Source organism: Lichenostomus cassidix, chromosome 6 (assembly GCF_008360975.1).
Source record: "Lichenostomus cassidix isolate B80296 chromosome 6, HeHo_3.0, whole genome shotgun sequence".
Classification (NCBI taxonomy): domain Eukaryota; kingdom Metazoa; phylum Chordata; class Aves; order Passeriformes; family Meliphagidae; genus Lichenostomus; species Lichenostomus cassidix.
In genome coordinates, this window is record NC_139487.1 from 23,557,656 (window position 1) to 23,578,258 (window position 20,603).

The following is a 20,603-nucleotide window of genomic DNA, read 5'->3' on the forward strand; positions in this document are numbered from 1 at the left end:
AAACAGAAAGTTGTTGTTTCATGAAATAGTATTCCCAAATCATTTTTCACAGTTGTCTGAGCAGTTTGCTATGTTAGATCAGGTCACAGCAGAGTCCTGCTCCTTAAGTTTTTTATGTGTATTAACTAAGTAAAAAACCTGCCTGCCTACGTGTGCCCTAGGACATGTGCATATTGCTTCTTGAGGCAATACAGCATTTCTCTGTTCATAGATTTGTGCTGTAGACATAAGCAACCTAAATCAAAGGAACTGATAACAGATAAGCATGGGGGTGGTACTGAATCAGTAGATCTGGATTTTTAAATTTATTTCTTTTATCTACAACTTCCTCATAAGAGGCAGCCATGGGGAAGTGCTGGTCTCTTCTCTCTGGTGAACAGCCATAGGACACAGGAAAATGCAATGATGCTGTGTCAGGGAAAGCTCAGACTGGGCATTAGGAAAAGGCTCTTCATTGAGGGGATGCTCAGTCACTGGAACAGGCTACCTATGGAAGTGGTCACAACACCAAGCCTGTCAGAGTTCAGGGAACATCCAGATGATGCTCTTAGTCATGTGATTTAATTTTAGCTAGTCCTGTGAGGAGCAGGAAGCTGGACTTAATGATACTTAAAGATCCCTTCCAACTTGATATATACTTTGATTCTATAAGTACATGCTTCTCTTCTATTAGTTTCAACAATCATTATTGATTAAATAATTCCATCATGATGTTCCATCATTATGTTTTTCTAGTTTTGCTTGGATATTAGTGGAAGTTTATATTTTCTAGGATGTGTTGTAATGCAGAAATGTGTAGGTTTTTGCAAGTCTAGCCATGCAGATGCTTTGGGTGTTATAAAAAAAGAATACAGCTCAGACTTAAACCAGGTGATTTTTCTCTCCATATTTCCTTTATAAGAGAGGATTTCAGAATAAATCAAACAAAGCTAGTTCATGGGTCAAGGAGCAGAAACAGGAATGTGTTCCTGTAGAATTGCTGGTCATAATCCAGCCTCGCTCTGTGGTGTCTCTTTCATCACTTTGCAGTGAAAGCTAATGCATCTAGTGGCCCTTTAGAAGCCTGAGGAAAATATGAATTTGAGGATTTTATCCCAATTTCTTATGAACAACTATCTGGTTCAGAAAAAACATGCCCTTGTCTGGTACAAATTGGTGTCCTTTTTGGCCATCATAGCCCATAGGATGAAGAATGAAGGTTAAATTGCAGAACAATTTAACCTTCTGGCTGTAAGAACAGACCTTTACATCAAGTGGAGACAAATGGAGGATGCTGCTCAGCTCCTTTTTCTAGAGCTGTCGGTTTCTGTACATAATTTATATTATTTTAATTAGATAAGAGAATATCAAATTACACTTCTTAAAGTTTTAAAGATATAATTTTGCCTATGTAATGGATACTCTGTCAGTTAAACCACTCACTTCATTTATACATAGTGCTGTTTTGCATACGCAGCTTGGATATTTCTGTAGTGATGAAGGGGAAGGTCAGGCTGCTCAGCATTTGTGTAGCACTCTCTGTTTTCTTTGAACCTGGAAGAAAGCTTGGGGTTTTCTGGTATGCTTGTGAGCATGCTTGTGTCAAGAGCATGCTTGTGTCAGAGCTCAAAGGATGCCTGAAGAGGAGCTGTCCTGCTTGGGAATGCTTGGGAATTAATGGTTCCTCCATTTTGGTTAGGCTGAAAAAAGATGACAAGAAGAAGAAAACACTTGCTTTTCAACTCACAACAAACTGTAGTTAACCAAGACCGTGGCTGAACAACAAAACTATGTCTCAGAAAGTTTTTTTGTGAGAGTGGCAATACTTGTAGTTTTGTTGGCGAGTAATGACTGATTTTTAATTTTTTTTTAAATTTCTGTTGAAGGTAGCATCAAAACTGCTGTTTGCTTTTTCATAGTTCCAAAATCTTGGGCTGTTATCTTTGCCATGGTAGAGAAATAGACAGAAACTTACTTGAAATGCCTTTTTGGAAGATATTCACCTCTCTGTCACGGGGTCATAAATTTCCAGGTTGAGGACATTTACCTTGTTCTTTGAGACAGGTCATTAGCTGGCTGATACTAGAAAAAGTCATTTCCAGTTCACCCATCAAGAACTGGACCGCATGCTGCTCTGTGCCTGTTGGGTTTGGGAGCAAAGCAGTACCTTGCATGGCCATATAAATGTATCTTCACCTAATCTGAGGATTAACTGCAGGGTCAGACAAAAATGTGTCTGCCTTTTCTTTCTGGTCTTGTTTGTTATCCTCTTTTCCCAGACTGTGAGCAAACAGTACTGCTGTTCTCCTGAGCACACATGTGCTTTTGGGGTGGTTAACATAGCAGTAGTGTGGAAGGTGCACTGCAACAGGGGGAGGAAAGCCATCCTTCCTTGGCGCCCAGCATCTGCAAGTTTTATAACCCTGCTGGCAGCCAGTGGCTCCTGCAGCCAGACTGAGAGCTGTCTGCCGCCCTCCTTGCCCCTCACTCCAGCCCCTGAGAAATGCTATAAATGGTAATCCATGTGCCTCTTTAACTAGATCAGGTTTCAGCACAGGGTCAGGACAGGCTTCTTTCTTCCCAGCTCTGTGACTTGTGAGACACCCACAATATCCTTGCTGACTTCTGTTCCAGGATCAAGGTTGTGTTTTACCTTCATCTTTTTTAGTGCTTTAAAGCTACAAACCCAAAACTTGTATATGATCAGCTAGTTAGGAAATGAAGTGTGTGTTAAGAAGTGTTTCAGAATAGATGAAAGGGCAAACTGAAGAGGTGGCTGTGTATTTATGCTTTAAAAAACCCCAGACTTCTGTGGAAGGCTGTAGCAGCTTGTGTGGTCTCTTTGTAGCTGATTCCCTCAGTATTTGTAAGTGTGTGTGCTTTAAAATCAAACATAGCTTTTTGATGTACAGTGGAAAAAGCCAAAGTAACAGGCTTTCCTTAACACGTGCAATTAGTTTGTCATGACACAGGAGACTCTTCAGGGTACATTGAGGGAAGCTGGATGTTCAGGGCACAGGCTTTTTTGTTAAGTCTTTGTCCATACAAACAAAATGAAAAAATTACTTTTGTGCAGAGCAAAGGTCTGATAGCCCTTGAGAATCCCCTGCCCTGTTTGAGGCTGCAGTAATAATCTGTTTATCTGCTGAGGGCTCATGGCTCAGGTGGCTCTGATACAATGTCCATCATGAAGCTGTGGGGCAGCAGGAGCTGGCTCAGACAGGCATGGAGCTGAATTTGAGAGCTTCCTGGCTGCCTGCTGCCCAGGCACAGCCTTCTAAAGGAGCCAGCTTGGCTCCTGCTGCTTAGAATGTCCCTGTAAAGAAGTGACTGGGTTTCTGGGAGCATTCTTCATAACAGTCTAGAGGTGTGACTTTAACCAGATGCTGCCCATTGCTTTTGTTAGGTAATAGAAGCAAATGCCAGGAAAAACCAGGGGGTTGGGTGACATCTCTCTACTCTTATTCTAATGGGTCTACTTGAAAAACTTAGAGCTATTATAAATCTGGGGACTTCTACCTTTTGTGGCTCTGTTTGCTGTCGGTTTTGTGAGGTTTCTGTATGTTTCTTCTGAAATCCTTGCAAAGAAGAAGATGGAAAAAAATCTTTCTATATTTAAATTACAAGGAAGCTGCCCCTTTCAGAAAGGGTGTGTGATATCTTCCTGCCATACTGAGAACAGTTGTTAGGCTCTGTACTAAAGCTGTGCTGAAATGTTAGTAACAGGTTAAGTGGAAGTGTGAAAAGGCTCTCTGGTGTCAAAAGTATTAGATCATGGTGGGAACAGAGAAGGTTGTTTCTGCTGCTTGTGTCACAGTACGTCAGGACACATTGAGCAACAGCATCAGATGATGCTGGATCACCACTTAATTGGAGGCATACGTCACATAGCTGATTTCCAGAAACCGATTAGCATTTCTTCCCTCTTTCGTTGCAGAAGGCTTGCTGAATTGCTGCCTTGCAATGCTTTTTAGTGCCTACCCAGCCATTCAGAGAGATATGCTAAAAGTTGTAATTGCTGTGTGTATTTGTTGATATTTTCTTGTTCAAATTGGAAACAAGCAAGCCCATTTCTCTCATCATTCAGCTACTAGGTTTTTGGTTGCTTGCAATTCAGGGGAAAATAGAATTCTTTGAATATTTACATAACTGTTTTTAAGTGCTGAAGTGTTTGACTAATTCTTCTGCTCTTCAGTGTTATTGTTGCAGACTCATATAAATGCTAAGCAGTCCTAAACATGTCATTTTTAGTATATTTTGGACTGGTTACCAAGGACTGGTATGAAATTACAGCTGAAAAGATTTTAATAAAATGAAAAATGCCTCCCCACATGCTTGCATTTGCATGTGCTTACAAAACTGCCCATAGTAGTTTCATGAAAATTTCCTTCTTGAAGAACTTTGAAAATGAGATCTATACTTGTGAAGAGTGCATTTATTTAGAATGCGCTTTTGCTAGAATTCTATATAAGTATTAACGGGGTTTTTAGCAGCTAAATATGAAATAACAAGGGTAAAGGGAAAAAAGACCTTTTCCATAAAGAGACATTTGATGGGCCTCAAGTATTACAGTTTATTGGTTGAATGGTCCATCAATGCTGTGTTAGTAGCTACATTTTTTTCATAACTTTTTTTCTGAGACCTATGGCCACAAGTTCTTTGTCTGCTTTTGTGCTCAGTCTGTTGGAATATTCCTCTGCTAGACTTAAGTATGTTTAGGAAAAACTGACAGCAGACCAGCTTTCCTGGCTCCTCTAGTCCATTTAGAGACTTGTCAGTCAGCATTCCTGCTCTGTTAGATCCTGCATCCTGGTAGGGAAGCCACAAGGGAAAGAGCAGAGAGGCAGTTTGCTGGAAGCACTCCTGGTGGGGATGGGGAAGAAAGCACCTTCTTGTTTGCAGTATTTGGCTGGTTTGTTTATCTGACAAGATTCCAGTGGGTGGAATATAAACCATCATGTTGTGAGGTGGAGTGGTAAAGCTGTGGCAGGTTCACTTTTCACATTGCCAGTTCTGCTGCTTTACTGCAGCACCTGTCCTCAAGGGCTGGGGTGTTAGTACTCTCAATATTAGTTGTGTTATTATCCTTTGTGTTTCTATTTCAAAATTGAAAATGCACCACACAGAAAACCTCTAGTACCCATAGGATTTAGTATAATCTTATTCTTTGCTGTACAACAAATTATGTGGCTTGTTGTTTAAAATAGTTTTTCTGTAAAGAAGGATGAATATTTGAAAATTCTAGAAATCTGTAAGTTGAATCCATTATGTCACCTTGGTGTCAGATGAGCATAGGAGGTCCTTTTTGTCAGCATCTGGGTCCAACTGCAGTGAAAATGTGACACAGCTGGTGACATGACTCTGACTTGGGTTCTGCCATTTCTAGATCTTTCTTCTTTACATATGCACTTGCTACTCGAACTCCTGCTATTGTGTGCAACAGCAAATCCATAGAGGTATGACTTACACAGTAGCCTTTGCACGTAAGGACCATTCACCATTTTTACCATTTGTAAAAGCAGGTGTTTTCCAAAAAGTTGTTTGAAGTGGCTAAAGTATTGTCAATTCCAAGAGCCTTCATCTGTGCAGACCTCTGCCATCATCTCCTGAAGGAAAAGTCTCTTCACTGGTGGTGTTCATTCCTTATTGCCTCTGTGCAGTAACACATTGTTAATGGGCAGGTCACACAGCAGGTGCTGTGGGCAGTTCTGTAAATGAAAAAATGTCTGGGGAAACATATTTCCTTTTGATTTGTAAATATCTCAGTAATGTCTAGCTGGCTGGTAGGACCTGTGAGAATAGGTCGTGTGAATTATACGTCTTCCACAGTGGTATCAGTTTGTGTTGTCATCATTTTAAGTAGTCACCTTGAGATTTTATCTCTGCATAGATTAAGAAATTAAAATAATAAAGATTAAAACAGTTGATTAAAAGTGCTATAAAAAGCTCAGTAAGTAAGTAAATTACTCAAATGAGTAAAAAAAATTAATTGGGAAACAAAGTATGTCCAACAAATACGCTGCTGTTTGACTCAGCATACTGAAGACTATTGGTTATTTTTCAAAATCAGTGAATTTTTTCTCCTGAAAATTAGAAAAAATAATAAATCTATCTATTTTAATTAAATATTAAAAGCTGATTCAGTACAGAAATCAGGGGAGTCTGTGCTCTTTTTTTCCCCCTCGTGACACAGCTCTCTTTATACTTTTGGGTGGTGTTATTTCTTTTTAAAGAATGCACTATCGACAATAATCGTCCAGTAAAGGGATGATTAAATACTTCATTAATGTCCTTAAAACACCTTGATAAGGTAAGAAGTGCATGAGAGAAAACCACCAACCCAAACTTGTCATAAGGCTGTGATATGTACCTCAAATTATGAAATGGTTCATAATGCAGAATTGTTTATGCAGACATCCCTTTGCCTGAGTCCTTCACTTAATCTTCTGCTAAAGGACATTGTGAAGGTAGATTTTTGTCTTTGTCAAGGCAGTAGGTAAACAAGTCCAGAACAAATAAGCCTATTTTCATCAATAAAACCCATTACCAATTTATGTAAATATTATTGTAATAATTAAACATTATTCTAATAGTGCACTTTTAGTCTAACAGAAAAAGTAGGGCCAGTGCTTTGAGAAAATTAACTCCTTGATATGTTGCAATATTTAGGACTGAAACTACTGACTGAAAATCACAAGGGCATTAGAGAAGGGAGCTCCTGTATCATTGCAATGTCTGTTGGAATGATAAGGCTGAAGAAGCCTCAGTATTGCTGCTGTAGTCACAAAGAGACTGCTACCATGCTATAATAGGGAGATACTAATGGAAAATGGGTTGTTTCACTTGCCAAGAAGAGCAACTGAACTGGTTGGGCAAACTGATTTCGTAATTCTGTTGAGCTGTAATTGCAAATTTAAAGAGAGATTGGAGCCTTACATGACTGAGCACAACCTCGGAGAAAGAGCTAACAGTTGTACCATTGTCTCTTGAATTTTATCACATAAAATCAGTTTGTGAGTGCTTAAGGAAAGATAATTCTGACCCGTCTGATTATTTGGAGTCTTTGTAAACCAAGCTGCTCCCACTGCTCTCAGCTGTCATAATAGCAGTCCAGGTGCTGGGGGTAAGAAAGGTACAAAGGTTGGACCAACAATCAGGAGGAACATGAAGACACACTGCTATTAGTCTGCCCCTTTTCCATCTTCAGTCAGATCTGATCACAGCCTTTACAACCCCAAGTCACAGTTTCTCCTGGGCAGGGGAGGGTGGGGTGGAACAGCAGTGTATTACTAAAGAGGTTTAATTTACTGCATGTTCCCTTACTTAACAAAGTTTTATCAAAGTATATAATAAATATACTGCAGTTATGTAGATCTGAAAGGTGTGGGGCAGTTCTGATCAGCAGAGTTAGGAAATTATTCTTGCTTTAGCTCTTCTGGCTTCTGTGTATAGTTCTTGAGAATCAGATGTTGAGTTCGTTTCTTACACTTTCGCAAAACCAACAGACGAGCCAAGGTTGCAGTATCTTTCCTTTGCTGCAGCACATGCACACAGATGGGCAATCTTCCTCGCAAAACTTATGGTATAGGAGATCCAGGCAGCAGAATAAGGCTGTTCAATTACCAGGCATTCACCTTTTCTGAAATCAATACTGAATTATACACACACTTTATACTAAAAGTCTATGAGAGAAGCATCTATGAAAATCTGCATTAATACAGGTTTTGTTCCCTTACAGCTCATAACTGAACAGCTTGAGTTTTTTGCAGTTCAGTGATGCTCATATTTTTTGTTCTTTTTCTCATTTGTTTACCATGTGATTTTGCCTGGTATTTTCTTGATGTTAAAACAGCTGATAGAGAGGTGCTGGTCTTTGCTCAGTGTTTACTGTTTTATTTTAAAAAGAAGCTGCAATGGACAAAGAGGGCAAAGGTGCCTCTGTTTGCTCTGTTTTTCATAAGTAAGCATGGGTAACATGGTCTTAATCTCTCTCTCAGTGTATCTAGTGCCTCTCAAAATGTGAGCCTAATAAAATATTTATAAAGCCTCCAATGGAATGAGCCATGTAAGTGCAAGATAATTCTATTAATTAGGGATCTCTCAATCTCACAAACACTAAATTGGGAGGGGGGATTATCTGAATACAAAGTGCACAGCTTGAGCCTTTTAATTTTTTGATAAATAAAACAATCTTTGATATTGAAAGGGACTGTAGAGAATTGAACTATCTATAACCAGATCCACATAAACAAAATCACACTCCCAAAAGGCAGAAAATAGCTCAATACTTCCCTCTATCCTCATGAAAAACACCATTTGTTTTGAATATTGATTGCAGATGAGTGTTTAATATACTGAGTATGGCTGCTTGTGGACAGGACAAGATGTGTATAATCATAGTTGACTGTAAAAAAAATACAGAGAGACAAACCACCTATTTAAGGTTATGTGATTTTCTATTTATAGTGTATTCTTGCAAAGTGTCCTGTATTTCTGTGTATGAGCTCTCTGGCAGCCAGTGGAGGGTATGCCAGGGAGAGGGAGAGTTTTTGGAGGATGGAAATCTGAAGCAGAGATCTTCGCATAGGGGAGGGAGACAGGCTTATGGTTGGGCTCACTCACACAGCTTCCTCAGGGTTTGGAGTAATAAAGGCATTAGCATGTGAACCTCAGAGCTGTACACAGGCAATTCACATGCCACCACCTCTATGCAAAATTTATGCCATACTGAATGTCTGGATCTTCATTTGGAAAAGACGTGTTTGGTACTGGATTTTATATCCCTTGAAATTCTGGACCTGTTGGAAAGTTTTGAGAGCACATACATGAACCTGTTGGCTAAACTTGGCTGAAGTCTGAGGGATTACCTCAAGAGTAAATATGTGCAATATCAAAACAGTGAAAATCCATATTTCCTTTTGGCACTTTTCTTTGTATGCACTGTGTTTTATGGAGAATAATAAAGAATATTAATAGCAAAAATATTTCTCTGGCTTGAAATAATTGAAAGTATAGTTTTTTGCTGGTTTTTTTTTTTTTGTAAGGAGGGTGTTGTGAGGCAGGAGGAGTATTTATCCTGTGTGTGAACTTAACTGTGTCATCCTTGTACATTGATGATACAGCTCCACCTTTGGGAGAAGCTTTGCGATGCGTTTAATCCAAAGCTGCTGCTGGGAGCAGAGTCGTTGTTCCTTCCCAGCCCTACCTTTTGTTTTGCTGCCACTTTCTTTGAGTCAGGTCTGATCATTGTGTGGTCACATAAAGGATCCCATGGTGAGTGATGACTGAAATTCAGCATTTGGGAGGTTAGATCACATCAGAACAGCAAGTGTGGTCTGAGGCCCTGCAAGTGCTGGAAGTACGTGTTTGGGCAAAGGAGCTCACGGAGACGACCTACCATAAGATTAAGCATTACCAACAAAATATATCATAAGTTTTAGGTCAGCTTCAGTTTAGTATTGGTATGAAAAATGATGTGCTGTAACATGTGCCCATTCCCATGGGCTCCTGAAGGGCCTCCTCTGGAGTGGCTCACACTGCTGCTGTCTCCCCTGCTAGCACTAAGGTTCAAGGACCTGCCCTCCCTATCATCCTGGAGGGTTAGTGCAGTTCAAATTGTTAGTGTAGAATGGGGCTAATTCACCATGCAGCCATGTGTCTTCTTGTGCTGTGCAACAGAACAGGCAGGAGAAGGCAGAGGGAGGCAGGAGCCTTCCAGAGCTAGCAGCCCCCAGTGCTTGCATTAGCTGGCAGTGGTTGTGGAACAGCAGCCCAGGCTTTCTGTCCTGCAGGAGAGCAGCTGCCTCCTGGATTCATTTTCCCCAACTGGTGGACCAGAATGTTTGCCAAGCATGCAGCCTTTCCACATGGTGTGTAGGAAGGGGTTAATTTCAGAGTGAACAAAAGGCTACCTACATCTTCTGTTTTCTTTTTCTGTGCACTGAAAAGCTCCCTGTGTTGCCAGTGTTTTGCGTCGCTGATGTAAAATTCCCAGACTCGTTGATTAGTGAAGCTAGACAGTAGACAGGGTCCAAGTGGCTAACCATGTGAGAAATTCAGTGACTGTAGGCTACTGTTAATTAACCTAGAATCTAGCAACATGGCATAATGTCTGTGTGATAAGTTATATTATCTTCAGCAGTTCAATTAAATCAAGGAGTGAGACACAGAGCAGACGTAACTCGGCAAAACAAACAGACAACTTGAGTCAGCCTTCATAATTTGCTGGGACATCACGTAAATAAATGCAATAACTTGTTTAGCATAGTTAAGCAGTTTGCTGCTGAAAAACTTATTTGCATGACATCTCATTTTGAGTAGGTTAAGTTGTGGCAAATTAGGTCTCTGCCTTCAGTCTGATGTATTCCACAGAAAAGAGGAAAAAAACCCTCCACCAGAGATGTCATTTGTAAATTGAAATTCAACATTTGTTTTCTGTAGCAGCAAACTGGAACACAGGGATTTCATGTTTAAGTGATTCACTTTCCATACCATTGCTGTCATGTTAGCATTTCTTGATCTGTGAGATAATGTTAAACCTCTGTAATTGCTCTTAATTTTGGCTGATATTCTTGCTGCTTACTAGACTGTTCTGTCTAAGGTACACAAGTGTACAAATGGGTTGCAGACTTCTATATTTAGAGGAGATAACGCCATTGTCCTTGCCATGTTTCAATGTGGGTAATTGGTTTTAGTATCCAAAGTCATACTGAATCTTGGATTGCAGGAAATGGTTTTCACCCACTTTGGTCTTAGTGATATGACTCAAAGTACTCAATTTGGCTTTAGTATCCTTCTAAAAAATAAGACCTTTATTAAATATGACTATTTAACTCATAGGGGCCTGAATTCATATGTGGAATAAAGCTTATATTTTTGTGCCCATTGCAGAGATTTTATTGTATATCAAGACTTTTTGATCACTGTTTGAAAGGGAGTAAAAATTTCAAGTGGTGGCTGTATTTCAAAATGTTGGGACCAAAAATGCCATATACCAGCTGTTGTGTGTCACTCTCAATGTGAATATTTTTGCCCTCGCTCCAGGCAGCTACAGAGCAGTAAACCATGGAATGGACACACAGACAGTTGCTGTGGAATCTGATGAACTTGGGTCATAGTGTACCTGCATCCTCTGTTTGTATGTCCACACAAATTTACAAAGATGGTCTGTTCTTTATGTAAATAGAGCATTTACGCCAGAGGTGGTCATGAGCAGCAGTAGATGTTCCCACCTTCCCTGGAATCCAGCCCAAATATTAGCAGTTCTCAGAAAGGGGCTTTGCTGGTACAAATCACTCTTCTTGGACCTAGTAAAATGGAGAGCAAAGTCTTCTGCTGTTCTCTACATTCCCCTATACCAGACTGTTAATTGAAGAGCTACAAAGAACAAAAGATTCCTTCCAAGATCAAATATAAATGACTCTGAGACTCAGACTCTCCCTTTAGAGCATCACCTGGTGATCCCATGCTCACGTGTATCAAGAATTTCTGTGATTTCTGTTCCATTCAGGCTAAGGGAATATTAGATTTGGGGTGTTATAAATTATTAGACTGAAAATTTTCTAAATTTTTTCAATTATAGAAACAGTCTTCTGAAAAGCAAATTATACTGAAAGCAATTTAGTAAATAACCACTTCGTTCAGTTCATTGGCTTTGTTAATTTCTGCTTCAGATTTTATTCATACAAATCCTTTCCACTTGCTGAAAACATGATTGCTTGTAAGCATGGTGCTGTTTGGTGGCCCTTCACTAGTAGCTTTGAAGATGCACCAAGATGTGTCATAACCGGATCTGGTTCATTGCCACTTTTTTCTAAACCATATACTAATGAGGTGGATTTTTTTCCCCTTGTTTACAAGAAGCACAGTTTCAGACAAGACTCTTCAGGCACATGCCTTGCTTCTGTCAAAATGCTGCCAATAATTTCAGTTGAAGAGGATAGAGCCATGCATGGAAAATGTTCACAACAAAGCTGATGGATGGATCTGGCATAAGCTTTGTTTTGTACTTCTGTTCTTGGATCGAGACCTGAGAAAATCTCTTTAAAATTTCCTGTTAGATGAATATAGTAGATGTAATAGTCTTCCCAGGCAGGCTTTTTGTTGTGAGGATGTGAATGACATTGGGGCTTTTTGCTCCAGGTATAGTGTTTAAGTTGTCAATAAATAAAAATCACAGTAGGCATTTGGAAAGTCCTCTTATATAACTGAGGGAAGAAATTGTACCTTCCTTCATGCTTTGGTTCATGCTAGATTTCTCTTCGTTTTCTACAAAAGTAGCCTTGCCCTCTGTAATGTGAAAAAGAAAAACTGGAGGAGAACTTGAATTTAAAATTATTTAGAAATTCAGAAAGCTGTGAGAACTATGTCCCAGACACAACTGTGTGTGATATTGCAAGAAGTGTCCTCTCAGGACCAGCTTTTCTCTCATCTCATGAACTACTCAAATCCACTCCACAGAGGCAGAACCCACTGGTATTCTGACTTTCTCTTATGTTTTGTTTGGGGCTTTTTTAATGGAACTAATAGAGTTGCTTATCTTGCCCAGTGAGTTTCTAAACACATTTCAGTTAGGTAGTAGTATTTAAGAAGTCAGGATTTCAGTATCCCATCTTTATTTAAGTTCTGATGGTGTACCTCAGGGGTCAGTCCTGATGCAGTGAAATAACTTGCTGGAGGGTTACAAAACAAACAGTTAAAACCAAGTCATTGAGGTCACCCCTGCATTGGGAGATGGAGCCTTTTCTTCCACAGGAAAGTGAAAGTTAAATATATGTTGAAACTTTAGGGAAAAAAGTACTAAAAATACTGCCTTTTGGTGGTGTTACGGTAAGTAGAAATTACCCTTATATGGCACTAAACTGAAAATTAAGTGTATGGATAACGGTGTGTTCTGCTTTTTATCTGTTAGCCTGTATCTATAAAAATCATTCTTATTCAGATATAGTGTCTGTTTCTCAGTGGGGAATTTTCATTGTGAGCTTTAGTAGATGTCAGCTTTAGTACGAGATACTGTGTGTAGCTAGCAAGCAGCAGCACTGGTGAAAATAAACATTTTGTAGCTCTTACTTAGGGCTTTTGATTAGTGGATCTCAATTCATTTCACAAGGAAGGAAGAGTTATTAAAGACAGTTTCACGTACAGAACTGCATAGCTTTCAGTGAATTCTCCATTACATTGTTTCTGTGTGAATGTGGTTTTTGGTTTAGGTTATTTGTTCCCTTCTGAGAGATCTGTGACCTAAGTCCTATCAGTACAGTAGGTATTCAGTATGGTGCAATTTGTTCACTAGCTCATGTACCTCTTTTGCCTTCTGGAAATAGTGTATTTGATACTAGCAGAGCTTACACATGCTTTTGTAGAGGGGTTTGAAACAACTTCTGTTTCCCCTGCAGATCAAAGTGGCCTGTGGAGGGAGCAGTGTTCACTGAGAGATTTGGTGTCAGACAGTCACTTCTCTGGAGGTTTAAGTGAAGCATTCTAAAAGGCATCCTTTTCGCTTGACTTGGAAGATACATAACGCAAACTGCTGGCTCTGTTCATGGGACTTTTTTTTTCCATGAAGCCTTAAAATATGGCTTCTTACACGTATTTACTTGGATTCTTGTCTTTACTCTGTATACACAATTGTTGGACTCCTCCAACAATTACATGATCAGGTGGCAAAGAGATATAATTCTGAAATGCAGCCTAGGTGAAGCTCTGCCTGGATGGTAGTGTGATCTGTACCCATGTTGGTAGAGCAGAGGTAGAAACCTACTTTGCACAGTGCCTGTCTGCTTTTTCAAACTCTGCTATTTTAAAAATCCATGCCCCACATGTCAGTCATCTCTTGTTAAAACAAGGCCTTTGACTGAGAGCATTCATTGAATAAGAATTTTTCAATGTAATGTGGTCCAAAAGCTCAATGACTGGGAACTCCTGAAAACCTGGCAGAGGAAGCTTTTTTTTAAATTCACATTGTTTGTCATAAACCTAATATAAGCAGCTACTCAGGCATTGAGGGGATGAAGGGAGAAAAAATAGGTTGTGAAAATTATCGTTCATCCAGATGCTTAGAAATGAGCAATCACATTTTCCCAAATTATGCAACTGATTTAAAATTAATGATATATTTTAAAGATTATGCCCCTGAGATTTGTGCCTCCCAGATGAAACACTTGTATCATTTTCATATTTTTCTCACCAATTCCAAGAATTATAGGACTACTATTTAAAAAGATACCAACAAATTCTAAATACTCTCTTTTCTTCTTGTTTCTGGAGTTTTCACTGAAAAATCTACCATCACCAGAACTGGACTATTTAGTAGCCATGTTACTAATGTAAATTGAATTCCTCCCTTCCTGTGTCGTCCCTCTGCTTCTGCTAAAATGTTGGAATACTTTGGTAATGTAGACAGTGAGAAATGACAGTGTTAACATTAGTGTTAGGTAAGTTTACTAACTGCCTCTAAAATCAGGACTTCCCCTTGTTCAGTGAAAAAGCAGAAATTAATGTGATAGTAAAAAAAAAAAAAAAAAAAATCATTGCCCGTGCAATTTTCAAAACAAAACCAGATTTTTTTTTCCTCTCAAAATCCTGCCACCCTCTTCAGGAAAGGTTGTGTTCCACTCTGAAATGTCTGCAGGTATTCTGTGCATGTGAAAACATTTTCAGTTAAGAAATAACCCACCATTTTTCATGATACTGAAGTTGATCACCCTGATTGTTCATGATGATATGTCAAGAACAACAGAAAGCAAAGCTCCTAGAAAGGATCAGTGTAGTGAGTGTGCTTCTCCCTATCACTGGCATTTTCTGAGTCTGTCATGTTTGCCTCATCGGCTGGCAGCAAAGATTGAAATCTTGGTTATTGGAAGGTGCTATGCTGGCGTGTCCCAACAGCAGGGCATAAGACTACATCAAAGACATTGAACCTACAACTAAAATTTCCCTTACTTTGGGCTCAGACAGTTTTGATTTGCATTATGGTTTGCAGGTGGGAGAGGTGGTGCTGTGGAGGTAAGAGTTTGAGGAGCTCTGGTATATACAGCTTGCCTATGGGTAATGAAGTCATGTCAGAAAACTGTGTAAGTATTAATAAGAATGAAGGAGGATTTTCTACTTCCACTGTGCAATTTGAAGTCTTGCATTTCAATTTCATGCCGTTCCTAGTTTCCAAACTTCGCAACAGTGTGATGTAGAAAGGAATATGTCAGGCCTTGTGTATGGTATTTACCATGTTGCTTTGTCTTCCCTTTCCAGCACTTACAGAACCCAGCAAACTTCCATAATGCAGCAACAGAGCTCCTGGACTGGTGTGGAGACCCCAGAGCCTTCCAGAGACCATTTGAGCAGAGCCTGATGGGTTGTTTGACGGTATGTCCATCCTGCTGTGACAGTGGCTCCTGTTCTGGTTCTGTTTTATATTGTGTGCATTCTGTCGTGGCCAAGGGAACTTGGTTTTCAGAATCTGCATTTTGAGGGAATTTTTGTCGTTTTACTGTGAATACAAGAAGCCGGATCCTAAGACCTGTTTATTTGACTCCATTGCTTAACAGGAAGCAAAATGCAATAACAAGAAGTTTGAGAATAAGAGGGCTAAACCTTTTTAGTTAGATTACTTACAAATGTGCAGGCTGGGTTATTTCTTGTGCACATGCGGTATTATTTCATGGTTTGAAATTGCTAAGTCAGCCATCTTCTAACAGAGTAATGAACTTTTCAGGCATTTTTTTTCCTTTGACGTTTTTGGTAGGGCTGAAGGACTACTTGCCTTTTATTCTAAGTAGGTTGTGTTTTCAGCTAAACAGTGTTTCTGACATGCCTGTTCAGCTTACTTTGTTACAAGTATTGACTGCAGGTCTAATCCTGACATACTAATTCCAACAGTTTCATTTATTTCAGTGCTTTTCTTTCTATTCTTTTTTTATTAAGACCACTGTAGTTCCTAAAGTGACTTCATTATAATGCATTAAAATACATATTTGTGTGTACATTTTTTGTTTATTTTCCACAAACCCAGCAGCAGCAGTCCAGAATTGTTATGTGGAGTTAAAACTTTAGACAAATAAAATTGTGACTGAGCAGGAGGGTTTAAAAGCCTCACTACAAATTGCCAAACAAGTTGATATAAATAAATAGTCACAAAAGAAACAGAAATTCTGAAATTATTAATGAAGAGACTGTTACTGTATTTGTTTGGGGGCAAAGTGCATGGATTATTTTCATGTGCTGTGTAGCTGCTATTGATAAAACAGACATTAAGACTGAGACTTAGTTGCCAGAAATCCAAATGTTAAGGAATGGCTCCATCTTAGTGTGCTCCAGTGTATAGCATCCCTCAGATTTGTATGTCAAAAAAATTAGAATAAATCCTATGATAATAGGAGAGTCATATCATCCTTCCTATCAGAGAAAAAAAATAAAACAAAGGAAGTTAAAAATATTAGTGTCTGAAGATAGAATATTTAACAATTCTGTTTGAAGTAAAAGTCATCTGTAGCATCACAAGAAAATACACATAATGTCCAATGTGACCATAGCTATATTTTATTTATACTTTTTTTAAACTTTGCTAGCATTTTTCCGGGTAGCATTTGGGAAAGGAGAATCCACCTCAAGTGTAATTAGGTAGTCTGTGCACAGTATTTCTCTGCAGCCCCTGCTAGGACATTGTGAGTCTGACCTGTGACTCCCTTGCTGTTTAAATCTTTTCTTTCTACATAAGCAGATCTTCAGCCCTGCCCAAGTGGAGGGTCAAAATAAGGTCTGACTGACTGCCAGTGACTCATTGTCTTCACAGAGTGTACAGAAAGTGGGCAGGAAATGCTTCATGAAAGCTAGTGAGGTAAAACGCAATACAGGGTTTTCAGTGTATTGAAATGAAAATACTGTTGTTCTTCTGACAAGAATGAAAAAAAAAGTACTTACTAGCTAAGTACTGTTAATATTTGAGCTGTATATATTGCTTTGCTTCATACCTGAAATCTGAACAGGGTGGCATGTTGCCCTTTCCCAGGCTTGTTATGGGAGAGAACTATCTGCAGAGTAGGACTGACTGGCAGCAGCATCTTTATCACATGTTGTAATCTCATTATATTCCTGACAAGGAAATAACACAGGAACTTAACCAGGTGGCTTGTTCTCTGTTTGATAAATACACAGGATTTGCAGAATGCATATAAACTGCAACGAATATGTTTCTTGCTCTTAATTTTAAAATTCCTCGAAGAAAGATATTTTTTAATTTCTCACTGTGTACGTCCCTCTTCCTCTTCCTGCTTCCCATTAAACAGACTTAACTGCATGGTTATATCCCAGGAGGTTTGTACTTCCTCTATCTTCTTAATACATTAGCAGTACAGTGGGCAAGGTCTCTTTTTTTTATCTTTTTTTCCTCCTTATAGATATTCTTTCTGAGATTGCTCATACATACTTTCTTTCTAATTAATATTTTTTGGTTCATAATTTAGCAAAGGTAGATTTTGAGGCTTGTCATTCCCTTACAGGAAAAGGGGTTTATCTATTTTATTTTACAAACATGATAGAACTTCAGTCTGTGTTCAGAGAAATTATTCAGAAAGTTGCAAGTAAGTGAAAGGTAGCTGAAATACTGGAATATCATGGGTAAATTTAACATCAGTTTGCTTAGCTGCAAATTCTGTACTATCAGGAGCCTATTTTCCTTAATGTTGACAAGGTTTACCAATGTCCTACTTTGTGAGGATTATGCTAAAAGAAAAATGAAAAATCAGTATGAAAGTCTATTCAACCACTGGAACAGGATTATTGTTTTATTTTGCCAGCCTTTAAAATGACCTTCAAAACCAAATTCCCTTAAAACTTCCATATTTTTGGGTATACTTTTTAAAGCAAGTAATCTCTACCATCATTACAACATTTGAGCTGTGTGGTTCCTAAGGCATTTAATTCAGAAATTCTACAGATACTGAAAATGCTCACTTGTTCATAAAGCTTCCCCTCTGTAGTATTCAGAATGATTTTTTATTTTTATGACTTTCTGTTCTGTTAACTCTCTGACCAGGGAAAAAGTGGTATGCTAAACTGCTCTGGAACCATCAAGGGATCTGAAATCATCATGTCCTATGAGTGGATAACATGATATATACTAATCCAAATTGAAACATATTAGGATGTCATGAATGCAGAAGGGCAGGGTCTCTCAGGAATGTACAAACCATTCATTCATACACTGCAAAATTGAAATGCATCAGATGTAATGACAGAGCATCAAAACAGATCTGTTGTGTTATGAATAGCCAGTTTAATAGATTATCAGAGGTATAACAGATTCTTTGCATCATTTAAGTCTTATGTATAGTCTTTTTCAAAAATCAACCAATTAGATTTAATCCTATTAATAAAGGGAAAATATGCTCACAATCTTGAAATAAGGCTTTAATTGAAGAAGTGGTTCTTAGAAGTAATTCTGTTTACCTGACACACCATCTTTGTGTTGGGATTGTCAGTAATATCTAGTTCACTTTATGAACACCTGGATGTTTTTATTCCTGCTGCCCATTTTACAGAGCCTGAATAGATGCAGAAGAATGATCTTAGAAATATTCTGCCTCGGCATTAGCAGAAGAGTTTCCAGCTTTATTTATGGAATTGCTTGTTTTGATAATAATATATAGAATATATATATATATGGAATAATATATAGAATAGGCTGTTGCAGAAGGTTTTCTTAAACTGTAATACCAGCATATAGGGAAATCTTGGTGACTTGGCAATTTCATGAGTTTGCTAGACAGCATGTTGAACACCAACATGTGTCTAGTGTTTGCCTTTCCTTGGTGATTTTTTTTTAATAATCTCTGCACAGTATACATACTGACTATTTGCAGTAGATAATTTTTCCATATCAGCAGTACTTTATAATCCTGGAGTTACATTTGCTACTGTGGGGTCCAGTGACATTGTATGCAACATAGTAGGAATGGTGTTCTTATCTCAAGAAGCAGCTCAGGATTTGTTACAGCAGCTAAATTTTACCAGAGAGGTGCCTAATAAGTACCTCTTTTCAGTACTTTATTTCAGTAGTTAAATACTTTGCATTTGTTATGTAGGGTCCTTTAAATGATTACTCATTTAGAGGTGAAATAATTTATTTTTGTGATAAAGAAATTAGGCTAATGCTGTCAAGGCCTACAAATAAAGCTGGGGTGTTTCTGTGCAGTGCAAACAGTTGAAGAGAAAAGGATACTTAGGTAAACCAATGGCTTGTGCTATAAAAAGAAAATATTTTTTCATTAACTAAGCCCCAAAAGCTGAGCCTCTTCTGGCTAAAATGTGATTGCATGTCTATTGTTATGTTCAAACAGTTCTGTTCAAACAGTGTCAGGCAGACACCTATTCTAGAGCTTAACTTTTTGTGCTTACCCGTTACAGAAGATCACCACAGTGAGTGGGTAATAAAAATTTATTAAGAATACTCATTTCAACAGATACAAAAAAAAATCAGGGATGAAGGGGTAAGCTTTGAATCTCTTTGTTTTCTTGCAAACTACAAGTTGTGGAAAGGTTCCCTTAAACAGCTTTTATGGAACTCATGCAAACAAATTACAATCTTTCTCAGAGACTATAAAGTCTCTTCTAACTTGCCAAAAAATATAGGTATTATTTTTCAACAGTAGTTATTTCCAAATCAAGTAGACAGTCTGTGGGCCAGAAACTGAATTATAATTGAAATCACAGATTCTATAAATTATTGACATGGATATGGTGTTCTTTTGTATGTAATACTACTTCTTCCATAGTGTCATAGGCAGCTAATGAGAATAGGCTCCACTTTCCACAAACCAGACAGAGCTGTGTTTTTATTATGGTTGAAACAATTTCTGACTCTACCACTATATTATATTATGGCAAGGCTGTTAATTTTGATAAACTTAGGAATGTAATTCTCTAAAAATGTACTGTATATGGCATTACCTTACAGTTTTCTGAAAGAATCCACTTCAGTTTTAACAGAGCAGTTAAAAAAAAAAAAACAAAACCTAGTTTGGCCAAATCGAATACCAGTCCAAGCAAAGAAATCAAAGTACTCGAATCACTCACAGGTAAACATTTCTCCTAACTGTTTCCCAATCCATGTGGATACTAAAAGTCATGTTTAGCAGTAACATTTAGCAAAATGTTACACAGTAATTACATTATATCTCTGTCTATGGGAGCCAAAGGCAAAATTCTGTTCAAAAGCTTTTCAGGAAAGAATGCTTCAAAGTAGACGGCAATACAAATTACTTTCAGCCAGCATTTGGACCAGGTTGTTTCATTTGTTTCTGCCTCTTCTCAGGTCCAGTGTAGTCTCATCCCATGGGTCTGCTCTTGTCAAGCAGTTTAACATGTAAATGATCTTACTGAAGGCTTTGGATAACATTTATGTTGGTGCTGCAGCAAAAATGGAAATGAGGAGACAGCTGAGAGCAAAATGGACAGATTTACAGACTTGTCATCAGCAAAGGACCATAAAGGCACTGCCTTGTTCTCTTGCTGTCCTTCAGCTTTACAAGGCACTGAGTTTATCATTCTTTAGGGCTCTTCAGTGTGTCCGATAAAGAAATAAAAGGGTGAGAGAAGCAAAGCTGTGTGCAGTTACTCTGTAGCTGTACTTA

The 20,603-nt window shown here is 38.5% G+C and overlaps 1 protein-coding gene across 11 annotated transcripts in view; it reads left to right on the top strand.

Moving 5' to 3' along the window:
• Nucleotides 1–20,603, top strand: part of ZMIZ1 (zinc finger MIZ-type containing 1) — a 350,182-nt gene that overhangs the window by 195,645 nt on the left and 133,934 nt on the right. For all 11 annotated transcript variants that reach the window (XM_085064018.1, XM_085064021.1, XM_085064020.1 and 8 more), the window contains one exon: nucleotides 15,226–15,339. In XM_085064018.1, coding sequence (XP_084920144.1) covers nucleotides 15,226–15,339 — 114 coding nt within the window. The remainder of the gene's footprint in view (nucleotides 1–15,225; nucleotides 15,340–20,603) is intronic.